An 18,366-nucleotide genomic window follows, 5' to 3' on the forward strand; every position below is an offset into this window, starting at 1 on the left:
TCAAGTCATTTATGTGAAGTGTAAGACGTTGAGGGCCTAGCACTTCAATTAAATATTCAGTTAATGGAACTGGATTTGTCTGGGATATATAACAGGCATCCGATATGTTAATTCAAACTTCCCAGCATGTCAGGAAACTGGCAAGAAGAGGGTTTTTTAGTGACCATTCTCAGGATGTGGGCCAGCATTTATTGTCGCTCCCTGGTTTTCTAGAGGAGGGACAAAACCTTGAGGCAGTTTTGATGCAACGGAGTGGCTTCCGAAGCCACTTCTAGGGATAGTTTTCAGTTCTGAAGAACTCAGATTGGAGTTGAAACATTAACTTTTTTCACTTCCATAGCTGCTGCCAGACATATTGAGTTTCCCCAGCATTTTCTGTTTTTATTTAAGGTTCAGTCATATTGGCGTGGGGCTGGAGTCACATATAGGCCCAGACTGGGTGACAACAGCAAGATTTCTACACTAAAAGGACAGGGGTTTTAATGACAATCTGACACCTTCGTGGTCACTTTTACTGATATCAACTTTTAAATTCTAGATGGATTTGAAGTGAATCCCAATTTCCAAACAGCTCAGGTGGGATTTGAACTCATGTTCTCTATATTGTTAATCCAGAAGCATGTTCCTTTTTCTGGGAGATTCTTTAGAAGGCCCAGAGACGTTGATCGTCAGTGTTTCAAGTGTTGCCCTGGGCCCTCATTGCCAAGATTGTGGGTTTAATTCCTGCTGGTGCTTTATAGAATCACAGGATGGTTACAGCACAGAAGAAGGCCATTCGGTCCATCCTGTACATGCCAGTTCACTGCAACAGCAACTCAGCTACTCCCGCTCCCCTGTCTTCTCCCCATAGCCCTGCCAATTTCCTCTCTTCAGGTGACCAACCAATTCTCTGTTGAGAGCTTCGACTGAAGTTGCCACCACCACACTCTCAGGCACTGTATTGCAGATCTTTACTGTGTTAAAAGATTTTTCTTATGGAACCTCTGGTTCTTTTGCCAGTCGCCTGAAATCTTTGTACTCTGGTTGTGACCCTTCTGCCAATGAGAATAGTATTCCCCAAGGAGAACAACCACAGCTACTCCAATCTGTCCACATTACTGAAGTTTCTTGTACCTGGAACTTTTCTTGTGAATCTCTTCTGTACCCTTCTCTCAAGATGTGGTGGCCAGAGGTGGACACAATGTGTGGAATTTAATGTAATGATGGGGTTTACAAAATGTGTCACTTCACACTCCTCTGCATCTGATCCTTTAGTTTGAAGTCAGTTATTTGCTGAGTAATTTCTCAGTCTCCACAGCCTGAAATGGTTGGAATCACTGGGGGTGGGGGGGTGGGGGGTGGGGGGGGGGGGGGGGGGGGGTGGGGGGGGGGGTGGGGAATCATAGGATAGGAGGATTTGCAGATTGGAAACGAGGATTTCGGACACATTTCCAGGGAAGGACCGACAGCACAGGGGAAGGGCTTTGAGGAATCTCCAGTGACTTTCTGTATCAAGCCTTGGGTCAGATTTATTCCATTTACCTTATCATCTTCTTGATTATTGGCAATTGTGAACTGGATGTAGTGGACAAGGGAGTCAATTAGTCCATCACATTCTCTCATTTGCTTCCGACCTTCTGGACTAGCTGAACTTAAATTTCTGTAAAGAGAGAGCAGTGAAGTGGCTCAATCATCAACAAAAACTAGAATCTATTGAAGACAGTGCCAAGCAATTATTACCTCAAACTTTATATAATGTGAATACAGGTGACCAGTTTCCGATATCCGAGTGACCAAAAATGGGTGTGTGATGGAAAGCTGTAGGATCCTTTACATTCAACTTTTACAGGAACTCAGTATGACAGTTTATTTTCATTCTTCGCAGGATGTAGGCATTGCTGGCAAGGCCGGCATTTGTTGCTCATCCCTAATTGCCCTTGAGTGGAGTGGCTTGCTCGACCATTTCAGAGGGCAATTAAGAGTCAACATTTTTCTGTGTCTGGAGTCACATGTACGCCAGACCAGGTAAGGATGGCAAATTTCCTTCCCTCAAAGACATTAGTGAACCTGATGTGTTTTTAATGACAATCGATAATAGTTGCCATGGCCACCTTTTGTGATGGTGAGATTTACTGGTACTGCCAAAGTTAATAGTCTTTTGATTGGCTCGCTGTGAGGGGACCAGAAAATTCAGTGACATTCCCACTATGCCACCATCTCCCAACAATCCAGCCAGAAGATGCATTGTTTTGTATTTTTTTGAAAGTCTTTATATTATTAATTGAAAGAATGGAATTCTGGTGGTTTTGAATAACTAAATCAAGGGCAGTGGGTCATGATGTGACACACTCGACTATTCAGGTGTCGAGTTCTCACTAGTTCTCAATATTTACTACCTATATTTACTATAAGCTAACAGAGCTAGGTGGGCGATGGGTAAGGGAAGAGGTTGAATAATCCAGGACAAGGTCAGGGAACGTCAGGCCAGCTTGACTTGGCATCATGGATGATTTAGTTGTTGCACCTTTAACACAAAAGCTGCTCCTTGCCAGAGGGAGATAGAATTCGCAGCCACGCTAAATAAGTAGTGAACGAACTGACAGTCTAGATCCCCTGGAAGAGTGTCAGACTGCATGTGTTGCCTGTTGTGGCAACATATTGTCCCAGATTGCCTGGATCTCCAGAAATTGAAGATTAATTGCCAGGACAATGCTGCCCGCAAAACATGGGAGAAAAAAATCTCCTATCAATGATGTCATTAAATAAAAATGTCGCTGAACACTTTTGTTTATTACTTGTATTATATGAAGAAAATGTCATTATTTTAATACTTTTGTGGAGTGTGTATGTGTGCGTGTGACTAATAATGCCCAGGTGTGAAAAGCAGACATTTGAAGTAAATAGAGCCGAGTTGGTAAATAAGACATGGATAGAAATTTGCATTAAGAGATAAAGAAGGTTTGTTGTTAAATTTCAAAGAGAAGTAAAAGGGATTTACAACTGGGAAAAGGTCATAATTAAATAAGGCACGGTTATTTAAATTTTATTTTAACCAAAAGTGGTGGCATTTGGGATAACAAGATATTCATATCCTGGGAAAAGTACATTTCAAAGAAGAATGAGGACAGTGGGAAAAGATGAAAGAGAAAACACATATTTAAAGAGGGGTTTAAGCTGTGCTGGGGAGTGGCCCTGTAAGATCTCCTGAATATGCTCTGTGCTGGGAGAGAGCTGTGAAAAGAAGCAAAGTTTTAAAAAATATATTTTTATTCTCCTTTTTCACATTTTCTCCCAAATTTGCCCCCACCAACAACAAACAATAAGCAGTAACAAATATATGTCAATCCCCATATCAACAACAACAATGCCATCCTCCCACCAACCTCCAAACATGCCCGCATGTTAACATAAACAAATAACAAAAAGGAATCAGGAATCACCCATAGTCACCATTAACACATACAGTCCCCCTCCCCCAACCCTCCCAACCACCCATCCTCAACTAATGTTCGATGTTATCCGGTTCTTGAAAGTGCATAATGAATAACGCCCATGAATTGTAGAACCCCTCCATCCTTCCCCTCAGTTCAAACTTAACCTTCTCAAGAGTCAAGAATTACAACAGGTCCCCCCGCTACGCCAGTGCACGGGGTGGAGAGGCTGCTCTCCATCCCAACAGGATCTGTCTTCGGGCGATCAACGCGGTGAAGGTTACAACATCTGCCTCTGCACCCGTTTCCAACCACAGCTGGTCCGACATCCCGATAATGGCCTCCCGAGGGCCCGGGTCCAGTTTCACGTGCACCACTTTAGAGATTACCCTAAAAACCTCCTTCCGGTAATCCTCCAGCTGTCGACAGGACCAAAACATATGAACGTGATTTTCCGGGCCCCCACCCGCAACGCTCGCACACATCTTCTACCCCCTCAAAGAGCCGGCTCATCCTCGCCCTTGTGAAGTGTGCTCTATATACCACCTTCAGCTGTATCAGCCCCAACCTCGCGCACGAGGTAGAGGCGTTCACTCTCCGGAGCAACTCACACCAGAACCCTCCTCCATAACCTCTCCCAACTCTTCCTCCCACTTTGCCGATCACTTCCAGCGGCGCATTCCACTCCTCCAAAATAGCCCCGTAAGCCACCGATACTACCCCCTTCTCCAGTCCCCCTGTCGTCAGCACCTCCTCCAGCAATGTGGAGGCCGGCTTCACCGGGAAGCTCTGTATCTCCTTCCTGGCAAAATCTCGAACTTGTATATATCTAAACATTTTCCCCTGCTCCAGAGCATACTTCGCTTCCAGCTCCTTCAATCCTGCAATCCGACCCCCAAGAAACAAATCTTTTAGTGTCTTAATCCCCTTCTCCTCCCATTTCCAAAAATTTCCGTCCCACTTCCCTGGCCGAAAAGAAGCAAAGTTAAGCAGTTTTCAGCCAACCCAGGATAGTATCTGACTGTTTTTTTCAGAAAGCAAGGTTTTGTTTTAAAGTTTTTGGAATTTTCTACAGCAGAGAGAAGCCCCAGGTATCTCCTCTCCACAGCAACAGTAGATGTATTGTGATAATATTACTTGATTTTAAAAAATAGATTAAATAACTATGGGGACTGTTGACCAAAGGGGTCTTTACTTGTGAGTCTAACCAAGTAGGAATATTTTGAATGCTCTGTCAGGCTAATTGTAACTGTGTAAATGCAATCTTGTGCACAATTTAATGGCCTTGTTGCGCACATCTTTGTGATGCGATGAGGCTGTTATATTTTGCAAGAGGTCTCATTCTCTCTCTCTCTCTCATGAGGGGCGTCATTCTCCGACCCCCCAGAGGGTCGGAGAATGGCCGTTGGCCGCCGTGAATCCCGCCCCCGCCGGTTGCCGAAGTCTCCGAAGGGAGAGAAGTCGGCGGGGCGTTAATGTCGCCGCTGCCGCGGAGAATGTCACGGGTCTGCGCAAGGCAGCCGATTTTCGGCCTGCCGATATTCTCCCTTCCGGATGGGCCGAAGTCCCGTCGACGTGATGACTGTTCACGTCGACGTAAATTAAACCTCCTTTTCATCGGTGTGACCAGGTGCTCCAGGCTCACGCCGACCAGCGTGGAGGTGAGTGACGGCCTGGGGGGTTGGCTCTGGGCAGGCAATGGCGTGGCCGCAGTCTGAATGCGTGAGGAGAGGTGTGTCTCGGGTTGTCTGTGTGTGTGTGCGACGGGGGGGGTGGGGGGGGGGGTGGTTAGAGTAGGCTGGGCTCCGGGGGAGTGCCGGGAGGGGGTCCGTGCCGGGGAGGGGGATGGGGGGTCCGTGCCGGGGTGGAGGGATGGGGAGGGGGGTCCGTGCTGGGGAGGGGGATGGGGGGGTCCGTGCGGGGGTGGTGGTTGGGGGGGGGTCCGTGCTGGGAAGGGGGATGGGGGCAGTGGGGTCCGTGCTGGGGTGGAGGTTGGGGGGGGTCCGTGCCGTGCCGGGGTGGAGGTTGGGGGGGGTCCGTGCCGTGCCGGGGTGGAGGTTGGGGGTTGGGGGGGTCCGTGCTGGGGTGGAGGTTGGGGGGGGTCCGTGCTGGGGTGGAGGTTGGGGGGGGGGTCCGTGCCGGGGTGGAGGTTGGGGAGGGGTCCGTGCTGGGGTGGAGGTTGGGGGGGGGTCCGTGCCGGGGTGGAGGTTGGGGGGGGGTCCGTGCTGGGGTGGAGGTGGGGAGGGGTCCGTGCCGGGGTGGAGGTTGGGGGGGTCCGTGCTGGGGTGGAGGTTGGGGGGGGTCCGTGCCGGGGTGGAGGTTGGGGGGGGGGGTCCGTGCTGGGGTGGAGGTTGGGGGGGGGTCCGTGCCTGGGTGGAGGTTGGGGGGGGGGTCCGTGCCGTGCCGGGGTGGAGGTTGGGGGGGGGGTCCGTGCCGGGGTGGAGGTTGGGGGGGGTCCGTGCTGGGGTGGAGGTTGGGGGGGGGTCCGTGCTGGGGTGGAGGTTGGGGGGTGTCCATGCTGGGGTGGAGGTTGGGGGGGGTCCGTGCCGGGGTGGAGGTTGGGGGGGGTCCGTGCCGTGCCGGGGTGGAGGTTGGGGGGGGTCCGTGCTGGGGTGGAGGTTGGGGGGGGGTCCGTGCCGAGGAGGGGGATGGGAGGGCAAGTGAGTTGGTCCACCTGGCCAGGTGCCAGCCTCCAACAGTTGGACCCATGTGGTCCATGCCACCTGGCTGGGGGGAGGGGGGGGATATGGGGGAGGGGGGGATATGGGGGAGGGGGGATATGGGGGAGGGGGATATGGGGAGGGGGGATATGGGGGAGGGGGGATATGGGGAGGGGGGGATATGGGGGAGGGGGGATATGGGGGAGGGGGGATATGGGGAGGGGGGATATGGGGGAGGGGGGATATGGGGGAGGGGGGGATATGGGGAGGGGGTGATATGTGGAGGGGGGGATATGGGGAGGGGGGGATATGGGGGAGGCTCACCCTGCCTGCTCTGACGAGGTCGTTCACCTTCTTGTGGCACTGGGTGCCTGTCCGTGGTGTCAGGGCCACAGCGGTGACGGCCTCTGCCACTTCCCTCCACAGACGCCGGCTGTGGCGTGGGGCAACTCTGCGGCCGTGCCCGGGATACAGGGCGTCCCTCCTCTGCTCCACCGCGTCCAGGAGCGCCTCCACATCGCGTGACTCGAACCTCGGGGCTGAGCGACGGCCAGCCATCCAGTCGGGTGTTGCGGTCAGGTGTTCCGGTCGGGTGGGGGGGAGCAGCGCGGCCTTATGAGCCGTCATGCCGTGCAGCGCGCATGACGCTGCACGGCGTGAACCACTGCGCAAGCGCGGATCCCGTTACGTCGCTGCTCGCCCATTTCGGGCCGGAGACTATCGACCCATTTTTCCGACGTGACGCAAGTCGGATTTGCGCCGTTTTTTGCGCCGATCGGCGGACTTTCCGCCGATAACGGAGAATTTCGCCCGAGATTTGCGACACTCAGAACACCTCACGTGATCTAACAAGACCTTACGTTCCGGATCCCTCCCTCGCTAGGTGTGATCCAGATTAACACATTAGGTGCATTTAAATATGTCTGCACCCGATTCCCCGGAGCCGGGAACGAATGCCTTGGAGCATTTAGCACTGGTCCATACAAACGTGAACCAGGTGTAACAGCACCTGGGGGGAGACTCCCTCTCCCAGGTCATCAGAAGCTGCTGGGTGATGGGGTTCTGGGCAGGGTAGCACCCTGCCACCCCTGCTGCCATCCAGCATCTTGTCACTGCCAGTTTGGTACCTTGGCACTGTGTTCTGGGCACCTTGGCACTGCCAGAGTACTCGGGTGGTGCTACCAGGCTGGCAGTGCCATGGTGCCCAGATGCCAGGTTGTCCATGCCAGGGATCGGGCCCGGGGGTCCTTGCCCGTAAGAAGTGGAGTAAGGGGGGGGGTTGCTAAAGAGGTAAGTTAGGGCAGTGGGGGAGGGGGGGTCTGGAGGTCATGGTGGAGATTCCGAGGGAGTCGAAAGATCAGGGCGGTACTTAAAAATGGCGCCCCAATCTCTTCCTGCACTGATGAGCTGCAGGAAGTGAGGTAAGTGCGGCTTCAGCGGGGGGTTCCTGACCAAGGGCAAAAGAAATGGAAAAGTCCCGTTAGATAGCAGGCTCGTCTCAATCCCTGCCCCGCTTTATGTGCCCAAAACAGGATTCTGTTTTTTTGCCCATTAAATCGTGCCTGTTGTGTTTTTAAGTTTTCTCTTATTTTGTTGATAAATGTTTTAATTTAATATTTAAAACCTCCAAAAATGTTACTGGTATTTGTGGCTCCTAATTTATTGAGCGCGATTCTGCACCCAAGTTAATCGTAAGCGTAAACGGCGACATGGGCTCAAAATCCCGTGAGAATCGGAAAATTCGATTCTCGCCAATGAGATCTCATTTACTGATTTTCCTGCCACTTCTCGGTGATATGACAAGGCTTTTGCCCAGAAAGAGCGAGAACCTCATTTAAATATAATTTTATAAATTTTAATATAATTCGCGGGCTTCCTCGCCATACATTCCCTTATATTTAAAATCCCCCCCTTGTCGATAGAACATCACGTCGGCGAGGTTTACAACTGTTTTTTAGAAATGTGAAGCAGTTGAAGGGAACCTGACGGGAGCGCACGGGTAAGTGTGGCTCCTGGGTGGAGAGGGGTGGGCACTACCCCCGGTACCCTGGCAGTACAATCCTGGCATTGTCACCCTGCAGACAATGCCAGGTGGCCCCTCTGGGGAGCTCCATCGGTGGTGGTGGTGGTGGTGGTGGGGGGGGTAGAGTTCTCCTTGGGTGTGGTGGGGGTTGTTCCAGTGGTTGTGGGAGGTGATTATCCCATATCCTTGGGAAGGGGGTTGTGAGACGGGGGGGTGGGTGCCCTGGTGTGTATGTGTATGTGCGTGTGTTGGGGGAGGGGGATCTCCCATATCCTTGAGGGGGGGAGGGTGCCCTGGTGTGTATGTGTGTGTGTGTGTTGAGGGGGGGGTTCCCCTTATTCCTTGGTTGGGGGGGGGAATATTTTATTTTTAGTGCAGGTCAGTGCACAATTTAAAATGTCTGTGGAGCCAGCATTGCCTGCTTTATCAAGTCCCTTCTCCCCAGCATGACGGCAGAGACCCCACCTCCAGATCTTTTGTGCACAGAGTCCCGGAATATCTGGAGGGAAAACTCGGCTGTGCAGTTGGAGAGCTGCACACCGGCTTCCTCGCCTCAGCCAACACTCAGTGCACAAAGTGCAAATCGTAGTTAAAATACAAATTTAAAATAGTTGTGATAGCGTGCCATTCATTTGGGATTTGGTTTCCCCGGCTCTTAACACCAGCTGGATCATAACAACTAGAGTTGGGGAAATGGCTGTTTGACTGTGGGCAGCACGGTAACATTGTGAAATGAAATGAAATGAAAATCGCTTATTGTCACAAGTAGGCTTCAATGAAGTTACTGTGAAAAGCCCCTAGTCGCCACATTCCGGCGCCTGTTCGGGGAGGCTGGTACGGGAATTGAACCGTGCTGCTGGCCTGCTTGGTCTGCTTTAAAAGCCAGTGTTTTAGCCCAGTGTGCTAAACCATCCCCTGTGGATAGCACAATTGCTTCACAGCTCCAGGGTCGCAGGTTCGATTCCCGGCTTGGGTCACTGTCTGTGCGGAGTCTGTACATTCTCCCAGTGTGTGCATGGGTTTCCTCCGGGTGCTCCGGTTTCCTCCCACAGTCCAAAGATGTGCGGGTTAGGTGGATTGGCCATGCTAAATTGCCCATAGTGTCCAAAATTACCCTTAGTGTTGGGTAGGGTTAATGGGTTATGGGGATAGGGTGGAGGTGTGGACCTTGGGTGGGGTGCTCTTTCTAAGAGCCGGTGCAGACTCGATGGGCTGAATGGCCTCCTTCTGCACTGTAAATTCTATGATTCTATGACTGAGAGCCAGGAGTCACCCAATCAGGTACGAATTGTCTTTTCACTGTCCAGTTGGACGCAGGAAGGTGGGGTGATACAGGGATGGGCAGATTGTGCGACTAATTGCAGGGATATTGGCGGGGGGGGGGGGGGAATCATGCAGATTGATTTGTTGGGGGTCCAAAGGCAGGAGCTGTTGGAGGAAGGCTGTCATGTGATTTCCCAGAGTTGGCGACCCTTGCCGAGAGGGTTAAAAGCAAACACTGATTTTCGTTGGGGATAGTGAATTTTATTCTCAAAGTGCTTACTGCTCCCGAATCTGATTGAGAATGAGCATTGCTCAGCAAGGTAAAGATGTCCTTAAACCATTTGTGGCCAGAATACTGCCTTCAGCAAATGGGAAGATTGAAATGAATCCATTTAGATTAATAATTAACAGAGAGTTAGGTGTAAAGATTACAACAAGGATTACAATTGTGCCTGCTAGGTTCTATCATGAAATATTTACTGCCACGCTTCCATGGAGATGAATGGGAGGAGAAGTTTTAAACAACTACATGATTCAATGGTGATTTAGTGGTTGCTTTAGTCCAGCAGGTGGGTTTGTCCAGTTCTCGGAGCAAGAAGGTGCAACTTCCAAAGACAAATCGCTACCCCAGGAACGTCCCAAATTGCTTCTTGAACAATTAATTTGTTTCAAAAGTGCAATCACTGGGGTAGTTCTTCACTTTGTGCAAACATATGAAACACAGAAGAGTGAAAAAAATTAAAATAAAGTTCAGTAGAGTTTTGGAACAAGCTATTGGCCATTCCTCATCTTTGCTGAAATAAATAACGAATTAAACCACTTTGGTGGTGATGGCTGCTGGATAAACGCTGCCTAACACACCAGAAGATGCCCAATGTCTCAAATCCACCCGAGAGGGTAAAAATGGCATTGGTTCAACATCTCATTCGAAAGACAGTAACTCGGACAGCACAGCACTCCCTCAGCAGTGTATCGGGGGCGAAAATGTAGATAAGGGCGCGATCCAATGGCCACGCTGCACCTGCTTATAGTGTGGCCGCTATAAGCCAGGAGACCCCACTTCCGGGATCTACCTGGCTGCCTCGCGAGGTCTAACGCGATGTCGCAAGACGATGCGATGTAAATCCCGCCCATTTGGGGCAGTGCACCCACGCCCGCGGATTTCCTGACGTGGGGTGGCCACAATGGGAAACAACCACTGGCCGGCTGCGGGAACAGAGAATCCCGTTGCCGGTGGGGGCGGGCCAACCAGAAAAGCGCGGCTTGCGGACCAGAGAATCCCGTCCACTGAATCTGTTTCATTTGCCTTTTCAGGCAGTGCGCTCCAGGTCAGAACAGCAACAGCTCTCTGCAATGAGTAATTCTCAGCTGCCCTCTTTGGTTCTTATGCATTTATCTTAAACCTGTGTCTTCTGCTTACTCCTGCCATGAGAAAGAGCTTCTCATTAATCAAAACCATAAATGATTTTGAATGCTCCTATATAATCTTCCTTTATCCTTCTCTGCCCTAACGAGGATGATTCCAGTTGCTCCTGACTTTCCACCCAACCTAAAGGTAATGGAAGCTGTTCTCCCAGAGCTGTGTTCTGAAGCTGTGAAGCAATGAGCCACGCTACTGACTTTCCAAATGATCTCGCACTGACAATTAATTCCCCATAATTTGCACTCCACCCACAATCTTGTCTCCAGCGTTTAGCTAAGCATTTGAATTTTACTAAATCGGTCACTGATTGCTCACCGAGCCACAAGCCATGTCGGAACTTGTTGACTGGAAGGGTGAGTAACTGGAAAGCAATGAGCCCAAACTTAAACTGGAGCTGAGTGACGCATGAAGGAAACTGGTAGTGGCAGTACTGCGGTGTCAGCGATTATCAGAGGTCTTTTTGGGTTCACCCAGCGCTGTGCATTCTCACCAAGGCATGTCATCATGTGTTTGAGTGGGATTCCTCTGGGTGATATTCTAACTCCTTTAAAAGCCATGCTTAAACAAGCAAACAAAAGAATTTTGAACCAACACATCGGCCCCAACCTTACGGGGAAAATTGAGATGAATTTGTAGGCATTCAACATTACTCGGGGGTAAATTGCCCAATGATGTGGTGAGGAAGAGGTTCCCTGTGAATCATCACAATTTGCTGGATGATTTTGTGCCATTCTGTTGGTAGCCTTACATAAATAGCAGCTTGGCCTCAACCTATCCGGTCATGAAATACCCACATTAGGGCAGCACGGTGGCGCAATGGTAGCACTGCAGTCTCACGGCACCGAGGTCCCAGGTTTGATCCTGGCTCTGGGTCACTGTCCGTGTGGAGCTTGCACATTCTCCCCGTGTTTGTGTGGGTTTCGCCCCCACAACCCAAAGATGTGCAAGGTAGGTGGATTGGCCACGCTAAATTGCCCCTTAATTGGAAAAAACTAATTGGGTACTCTAAATTTATAAAACAAAAAATGAAATACCCGCATTTACACATTAATTACCCATTTATGCCACTGCAGAAAGTCAAGGATGGTATTTAACAGTGTAAGGGCCCTTTTATTGAGGTAATCTCTATGCTTCAATACCACTCAACCTCTCTGGCCCAGAAAAGGAACAATTGAAACTTCGAAGCCTCAATCCTGCAGCTTGTAAACTATTCTTCGAGACTTCCTAGTTTATCGTTATTTTCTTATTCTTCATTTCTCGCTCTCTTTTCTCTCTCTTAATCCAACATTTATTTCTCTCTTTTTATTTCTCTTTCTGGAACTGATTTGACTCTAATTCTCCTCATTTTCCTACTCGCTCAGTCCTGTTTCTTTCTCAGTCCGTAAGGAGATAGAATGTTGGTTCCATTATTCACCAAGGTATCAGGTGCTAGGTTACCCTCTCCGCCCTGTTTTCAGTCCTAGGAACACAAGGACATAGGAACAGGAGTAGGCCATTCAGCCCCTTGAGTCTGTCACACCATTTAATGAGATGATGGCTGATCTGTGGCCTAATGCCTTTGGCCCATATCCCTTAATATCTTTGCTTAACAAAAAAACTATCTATATCAGATGATAAATTAACAACTGTTCTAGCTTCAACTGCTGTTTGTGGGAGGAAGTTCCAAACCTCGACCACACTTTAAGTAAGTTCTTCCTAACATTTCTCCGGAACGGTCTAGCCCTAATCTTTAGACTATGCCCCTTAGTTTTAGAATTTCTAATCAGTGGAAATAGTTTATCTACCTTATTTACCCTACCTCCAGTGAATTCTGGGACGATGACATGAAAGACAATGTTATGGTTAATACAGGTCTAATCTGAGTTGCTAGATAAAGAAATACAACATCATCTTGTTTTTGTGGCACACCTATGACTTGGTAAAAATCCCTCCAGGTGCTTCACAGAAAAAAATCTCAAACAAAATCTTGACACCAACTGTCCCAATGCTGAACAATGCTGTTAAGGCAATTATGTTTTAAAAGTAAAGATAGATGGAAATGCTGGAAAAGCTCAGCAGGCCCGGCAGGATCTGTGGCAGAGAAAGAGTTAATGGGTTGGTTTCGCCGCTGCCCACAGCAGCCAGTGGGTTTCCCGATCCGACAGAGACTCGCACATCGGCACCAGCTGTTCTGATGCTGTGGTCCCTGCCAGCGGTGGCAGTGAGCTAGACGCCCATGCCGGTGGTAAGATTAACGGGCTGGCAGCCCAGTTTTCCAAGCCCACATGAAGCTCCGGGGCTTTCAAGTCGGGATTCACTCAGACATGGATTGGTGCAGGTATTTTCAAGTGCGGCCTTGATACGGTGGACTCCGCGGTGGTTTAAGGGGGGTCACTGCGTAACGAAGGTGCCCCCCCCAAAGTCCAATAGAAGACCCCTGTAGTGATCAGTGCATCTGCACATACATCTGCACATACACCAGGGACTGCAGACAGATGTAACAGCCACAGCATCACTAGAGGGCATCAGAGAGATGGGTATAAAGGGGCGAGCCCAAGGTACGATCTGCCTCTTTCAGAAGCACAGGGCTAGTGAGCAGCAGCGACAGAGACAGCTCAGCATAGGCAGCTTACCTTGGCTTCACTGGTCATACCTCTTGATGTATTACATCTAGTTAAGCTCTGGAAACAGAACGAACCTACTGAATAAAGTATTTGTGTTAACTGGAAGTCTACAATCTTTATTCAGACTTAGAGAATAATATAACCCCCATCTCCCCCACATCGCAAATCCCCATGCCCATTGCCCCCACCCTGCTCTCCCCATCAAAGACCCCAACCTCCCCACTACTTCCTCTCAGCCCCCTATCAGATCCCCCCCACTCACCCGATCAGGCCCCCATCAAAGGCAACCCCCCACAGAGAACTCCCTCAGACCTGCCGACTAGAGACCCCCATCAGAGACCAGCCCCCCTACAGAGACCGCCCCATCAGACCGCCTATCAAACACCCCTACCTGAAAGCCCGATAATGGGATTCTGACAGAATCCTGTGAGCTCACTTCCATGCAAAAACTGCATGGAAAATGTGAATAAATCGCTCTGGGCGGGGGTGCTGGTGCCAGCGGAGACCAACATCAATATTACTCCAGCGGGAGCACTTAGTATCCACAATGAATAATCCAACCCAATGAATAAGCCAACCCAATGTTTTGAGTCCATATGATTAATCCAGAGTCTCACGGACTAGAAACATTAGGTGTGATTTACCAGCTACGTCCCGCTGGAATCGGGGGAGGTGCGGTCGGTAAATCTCGTGAGAGGCCTCTTCCAGGATTCCTAACAGACTTTACACCCTGTTAAATCTAACGAGATCTCGCGAGACGTCACAATCTGGATCCTCACAATGGGCGGGATCCAGACTTGCACAGTTAAGTGACCTTAACTGTTCATTTAACCATGCCTATGCCAGAACTAATCAGCCCCGGGATCAAGTGGCCTTGTCGAGGAGATCCCAGCCAGGTGCTGTTTAGAACTGGTCTCCATAAAGGGTGACCAGGCGGAATGGCACTTGTGGGGAGGGGGGGGGGGTCTCCCAGGCAATTGGAGGCCCCCAGGTGGTTGGCCCTGGGCAGGTTGGCACCCTAGCACTACTGGTACCACCCAAGCATGGAGGGACTGGCACCCTGGCAGTGCCACCTGATCACCCTGGCAGTGCCAACCAGGTGGCACTGCTGGCCTGGGGGGGCACTACCAAGGTGCCATGTTGGCAGTGTCAAGGTGCCACGATGGCATTTTGCCTGTGCTAGGGATCGGGCCTGGGGGTGCCCTGCCCATGTGAGGTCGGGTGTGGGGCTCTTGAAGACCCCCAATAGGCACTGGGGAGGAGGGAGGTGTCTGGCGTCACATCAGGGGGTCGGGAGATTTGGTGCCATTTAAAAACTGGGGAGCTCCGCTAACCAGTGCAGGAAATACAACTGTCATTCCTGGCCAAGGCCCGAAAAATATAACTGAGTCCCATTCAACAGAGGGGTCTTTCTTGGCACAAAATGGGACTCTGGTTTTGTTCTCGTTAAATTGCGGCCATTAATTCTGTCTCTCCCTCCACAAATCCTGACAGACCTAATGAGTTTTCCAGCATTTTCAGTTTTTAGTTCAAATTTCCAGGTTCTGCAGTATTTTGCTTTCATTTTAATGTTTTAAAATGTCCCTTTGACTTAATGTAAAGCAGATAATTCTGAAAAGGAGCATGGTGCATTCCTGGCAAACACCTCAGCTTGGAGAAGTACCTATATGATCTCAGATTTCATGGGGGCAGAAACTCAAAAAGAAATCTGTTGATGTGTCGAGTGACGGTTTCAGCACTGTTCACAATATCTCTCAGGACAGAGGAGAAACTGTTGCTGACACTCAGGGAAAAGCTGCTGCTGTAGTAATACATGGAAACTGTTTGTACCAGAGCTGAATCAGGATGCTTTTACGGTTTCAGTTTTGTCCAAAGGTAATGGAACAGAACAGACATGGCTCTTGACGATCTAAGGAAGGAGAGTTGCCAAGATGTGACTTGCTGATGAGAATCAGCATCCAGAAATCCTAGACGGAGTGAAACAATTGTCGAAAGAAACTGAAAGTTTCGACACAGCGTGGCATAGAAAGGTGAACCTTTGCTCGGGAGCTGGAAGTGACTTTTATACAATTCATTTAATGCTAGCTATCTGAAGTGTGGCGTAGAATAAAAGCATTTCATAAGGCAATTTTGGTTGCGTTGGTTAGTTTTTGCAAAACTTCACTTTTTCTTTAGTTTCTTGCATCAACTGCCTGTTAACAAACATTCGATCAATGTTGCTTTTAGTTTGTTACAGTAAAAGTCTTCAAAAGTGAACTCTTGCCCTTTGGTTATTTTCATTGGCTTTTGGGGAAATTCATCTCTTTTAAAAGTTATCAGTCTCTACAGGGATTGTAACACAAGTCACAGAAGAAAATATTAGGATAGATGGCCAAAATCTTGGTTAAAGAGGTATCTTTTGAAAAAGTCTTAAAGATCTGGAGAGAGCAGGGGGACATATTTAGATACATGCAAGTTCGAGACTTTGCCAGAAAGGAGATACAGAGCTTCCCAGTAGAGCCGGCTTCCACATTGCTGGAGGAGGTGCTGACGACAGGGGGACTGGAGAAAGGGGTAGTATCGGCAGCTTATGGGGCTATTTTGGCGGAGGAGAATGCGCCGCTGGAAGTGATCGGCAAAGTGGGAGGAAGAGTTGGGAGGGGTTCTGGTGTGAGGTGCTCCGGAGGGTGAACGCCTCCACCTCGTGTGCGAGGTTGGGGCTGATACAGCTGAAGGTGGTGTATAGAGCACACCTTACAAGTGCGAGGATGAGCCGGCTCTTTGAGGGGGTAGAAGATGTCTGTGATGTTGCGCAAACCACGTTCATATGTTTTGGTCCTGTCCGAAGCTGGAGGATTACTGGAAGGAGGTTTTTAGGGTAATCTCTAAAGTGGTGCACATGAAACTGGACCCAGGCCCTCGGGATGCCATATTCAGGGTATCGGACCAGCCTGGGTTGGAAACGGGGGTGGAGGCAGATGTTGTAGCTTTCGCCGCCTTGATCGCCCAAAAGCGAATCCTGTTAGGGTGGAGATCAACCTCTCCACCCTGTGCCCTGGCATGGCGGGGGGACCTGCTGGAATTCTTGACGCTTGAAAAGGTCAAATTTGAACTGAGGGGATCTACAATTCATGGGCATTATTCATTATGCATTTTCGAGAATTGGATGACATCGAACATTAGGGGGTTGCCTGGGATGTTGGGGGGAGGGGGACTGTGTGTGTTAATGGTGACTATGGGTGATTCCTGAATCCTTTTTGTCATTTGTTTATGTTAACATGTGGGCTAATGTTTGGAGTTTGGTGGGAGGATGGGATCGTTGTTATTGATATGGGGATTGACATTGCATTCGTTACTGATTATTGTTTATTGTGGGTGTAAATTTGGGAGAAAATGTGAAAAAGGAGAATAAAAATCTATTTTTTTAAAAGATCTAGAGAGAGGCGTCATGATGACGCAGTGGTTAGCACTGTTGCCTCATGGTGCCGGGGACCCGGATTCGATCCCAGCCCCGGGTCACTGTCCATGTGGAGTTTGTACTTTCTACCCGTGTCTGCGTGAGTCTCACCCCCACAGTCCAAAGGATGTGCAGGATAGATGGATTGGCCACACTAAATTTCCCCTTAATTGGAAAAAAAAGATATAGAGAGCTGGAGTGGCTTAGAGTTGGAGCTGCAGAGTTTAGGAAAACCCGTCTGTTTGAGAACAAATTCTAGGCTAGTTTTCACAGTGATGTACTGAGGGTGTGCTGCACTGTCAAAGGCTTGGTCCTCTCAGCCAACGGGTGCTTCTAATGGCAACACGGTAAAGCTCTACATCTAGATCCATCTTTTATTTCTTTACTTGCTCCATTATTACCTCCTCTTTGACTTTCATCTTTTAAAATCTTCTCTCTTCCACCACTCACAGACCTTCCCTCTTGTTCTTTCCACTAACCCCATCCCCCCGCCCGTCCCCATGTTTCTCTGCCTCTGTTCTTGATTGAAGCCTGTCACATCGCTATGTTTATTCCAATTCTGATTAAAAAGATTATTGACCTGAAACGTTAACTCTGTTTCTCTCTCCATAGACACTGCCAGAACTGCCGAGTATTTCCAGCATTTTCAAATTTTCATTATTTGAATCATTTCCAGCCAAATTCAAACTTCCAAATGTTTCATAGAATAGAATCATAGAATCCCTACAGTACAGAAGGAGGCCATTGGGCCAATCATGTCTGCACCGGCCCTCTGAAAGAGCCCCTACCTAAGTCCACTCCCCCATCCATCCTCCCTATCCTCGTAAGTTAACCTCCACATCCCTGGACACTAAGGGGCAATTTAACGTGACCAAGCCACCTAACCTGCCATCTTTGAACTATGGGAGGAAACTGGAGCGCCCAGAGGAAACCCACGCAGACAAAGGGGGAACAGGCAAACTCCACGTAGACAGTGACCCAAGGCTGGAATTGAATCTAGGCCCCTGGCGCCGTGAGGCAGCAGTGCTAACCACTCTGCCACTATGCAGCGATCAAATATGTGCCTGTCCCTTTAAGTAAATAACAGATGTGTCCAACAAGGCAAATAGTCAGCTCCTTTGTTTCCAATTTAATCGGAATACTATCCCACCAGCGTCACCAAGAATGTTGCCAATCGGCACCGGAATTGCCAGTAATGTTGCCAATTAATGATGATGCTCTTTAGGTATGATACCACCACAAGGCTTTACCAGATATCGACCAAAGGCCCACACAACCAGTTAGTCAGTTCAAGTTCAAAGAAAGTTTATTTACACACAAGGATTACTTCGACATGCAACACAAAACACTACAAGTTAAACTACACCTAACAACTACAATAACCTATACTTAACTGGCTCATCCATCTGGTAGCGATCGTTGGTCTTGAACTTGTCTGTCTGGTCGTTATGCTGCACTTGGGTTGGCATAGGCCGGATCCAAGAGAGACCGAACACATGGCTGTGTCTCTTCTTATTTCTCTGGGATTTCGCCCTCTTAGGGGCGGTC

General features: G+C 49.4%; 1 protein-coding gene across 1 annotated transcript in view; it reads right to left on the reverse strand.

The window, feature by feature from the left end:
- pkp2 (plakophilin 2) overlaps positions 1–18,366 on the reverse strand; it is a 70,572-nt gene that overhangs the window by 12,676 nt on the left and 39,530 nt on the right. Inside the window, exon 7 of the mRNA XM_072484853.1 lies at positions 1,522–1,639. Within this exon, the coding sequence (XP_072340954.1) occupies positions 1,522–1,639 (118 nt within the window). The remainder of the gene's footprint in view (positions 1–1,521; positions 1,640–18,366) is intronic.

Source organism: Scyliorhinus torazame, chromosome 19, assembly GCF_047496885.1.
Source record: "Scyliorhinus torazame isolate Kashiwa2021f chromosome 19, sScyTor2.1, whole genome shotgun sequence".
Taxonomy (NCBI): Eukaryota; Metazoa; Chordata; class Chondrichthyes; order Carcharhiniformes; family Scyliorhinidae; genus Scyliorhinus; species Scyliorhinus torazame.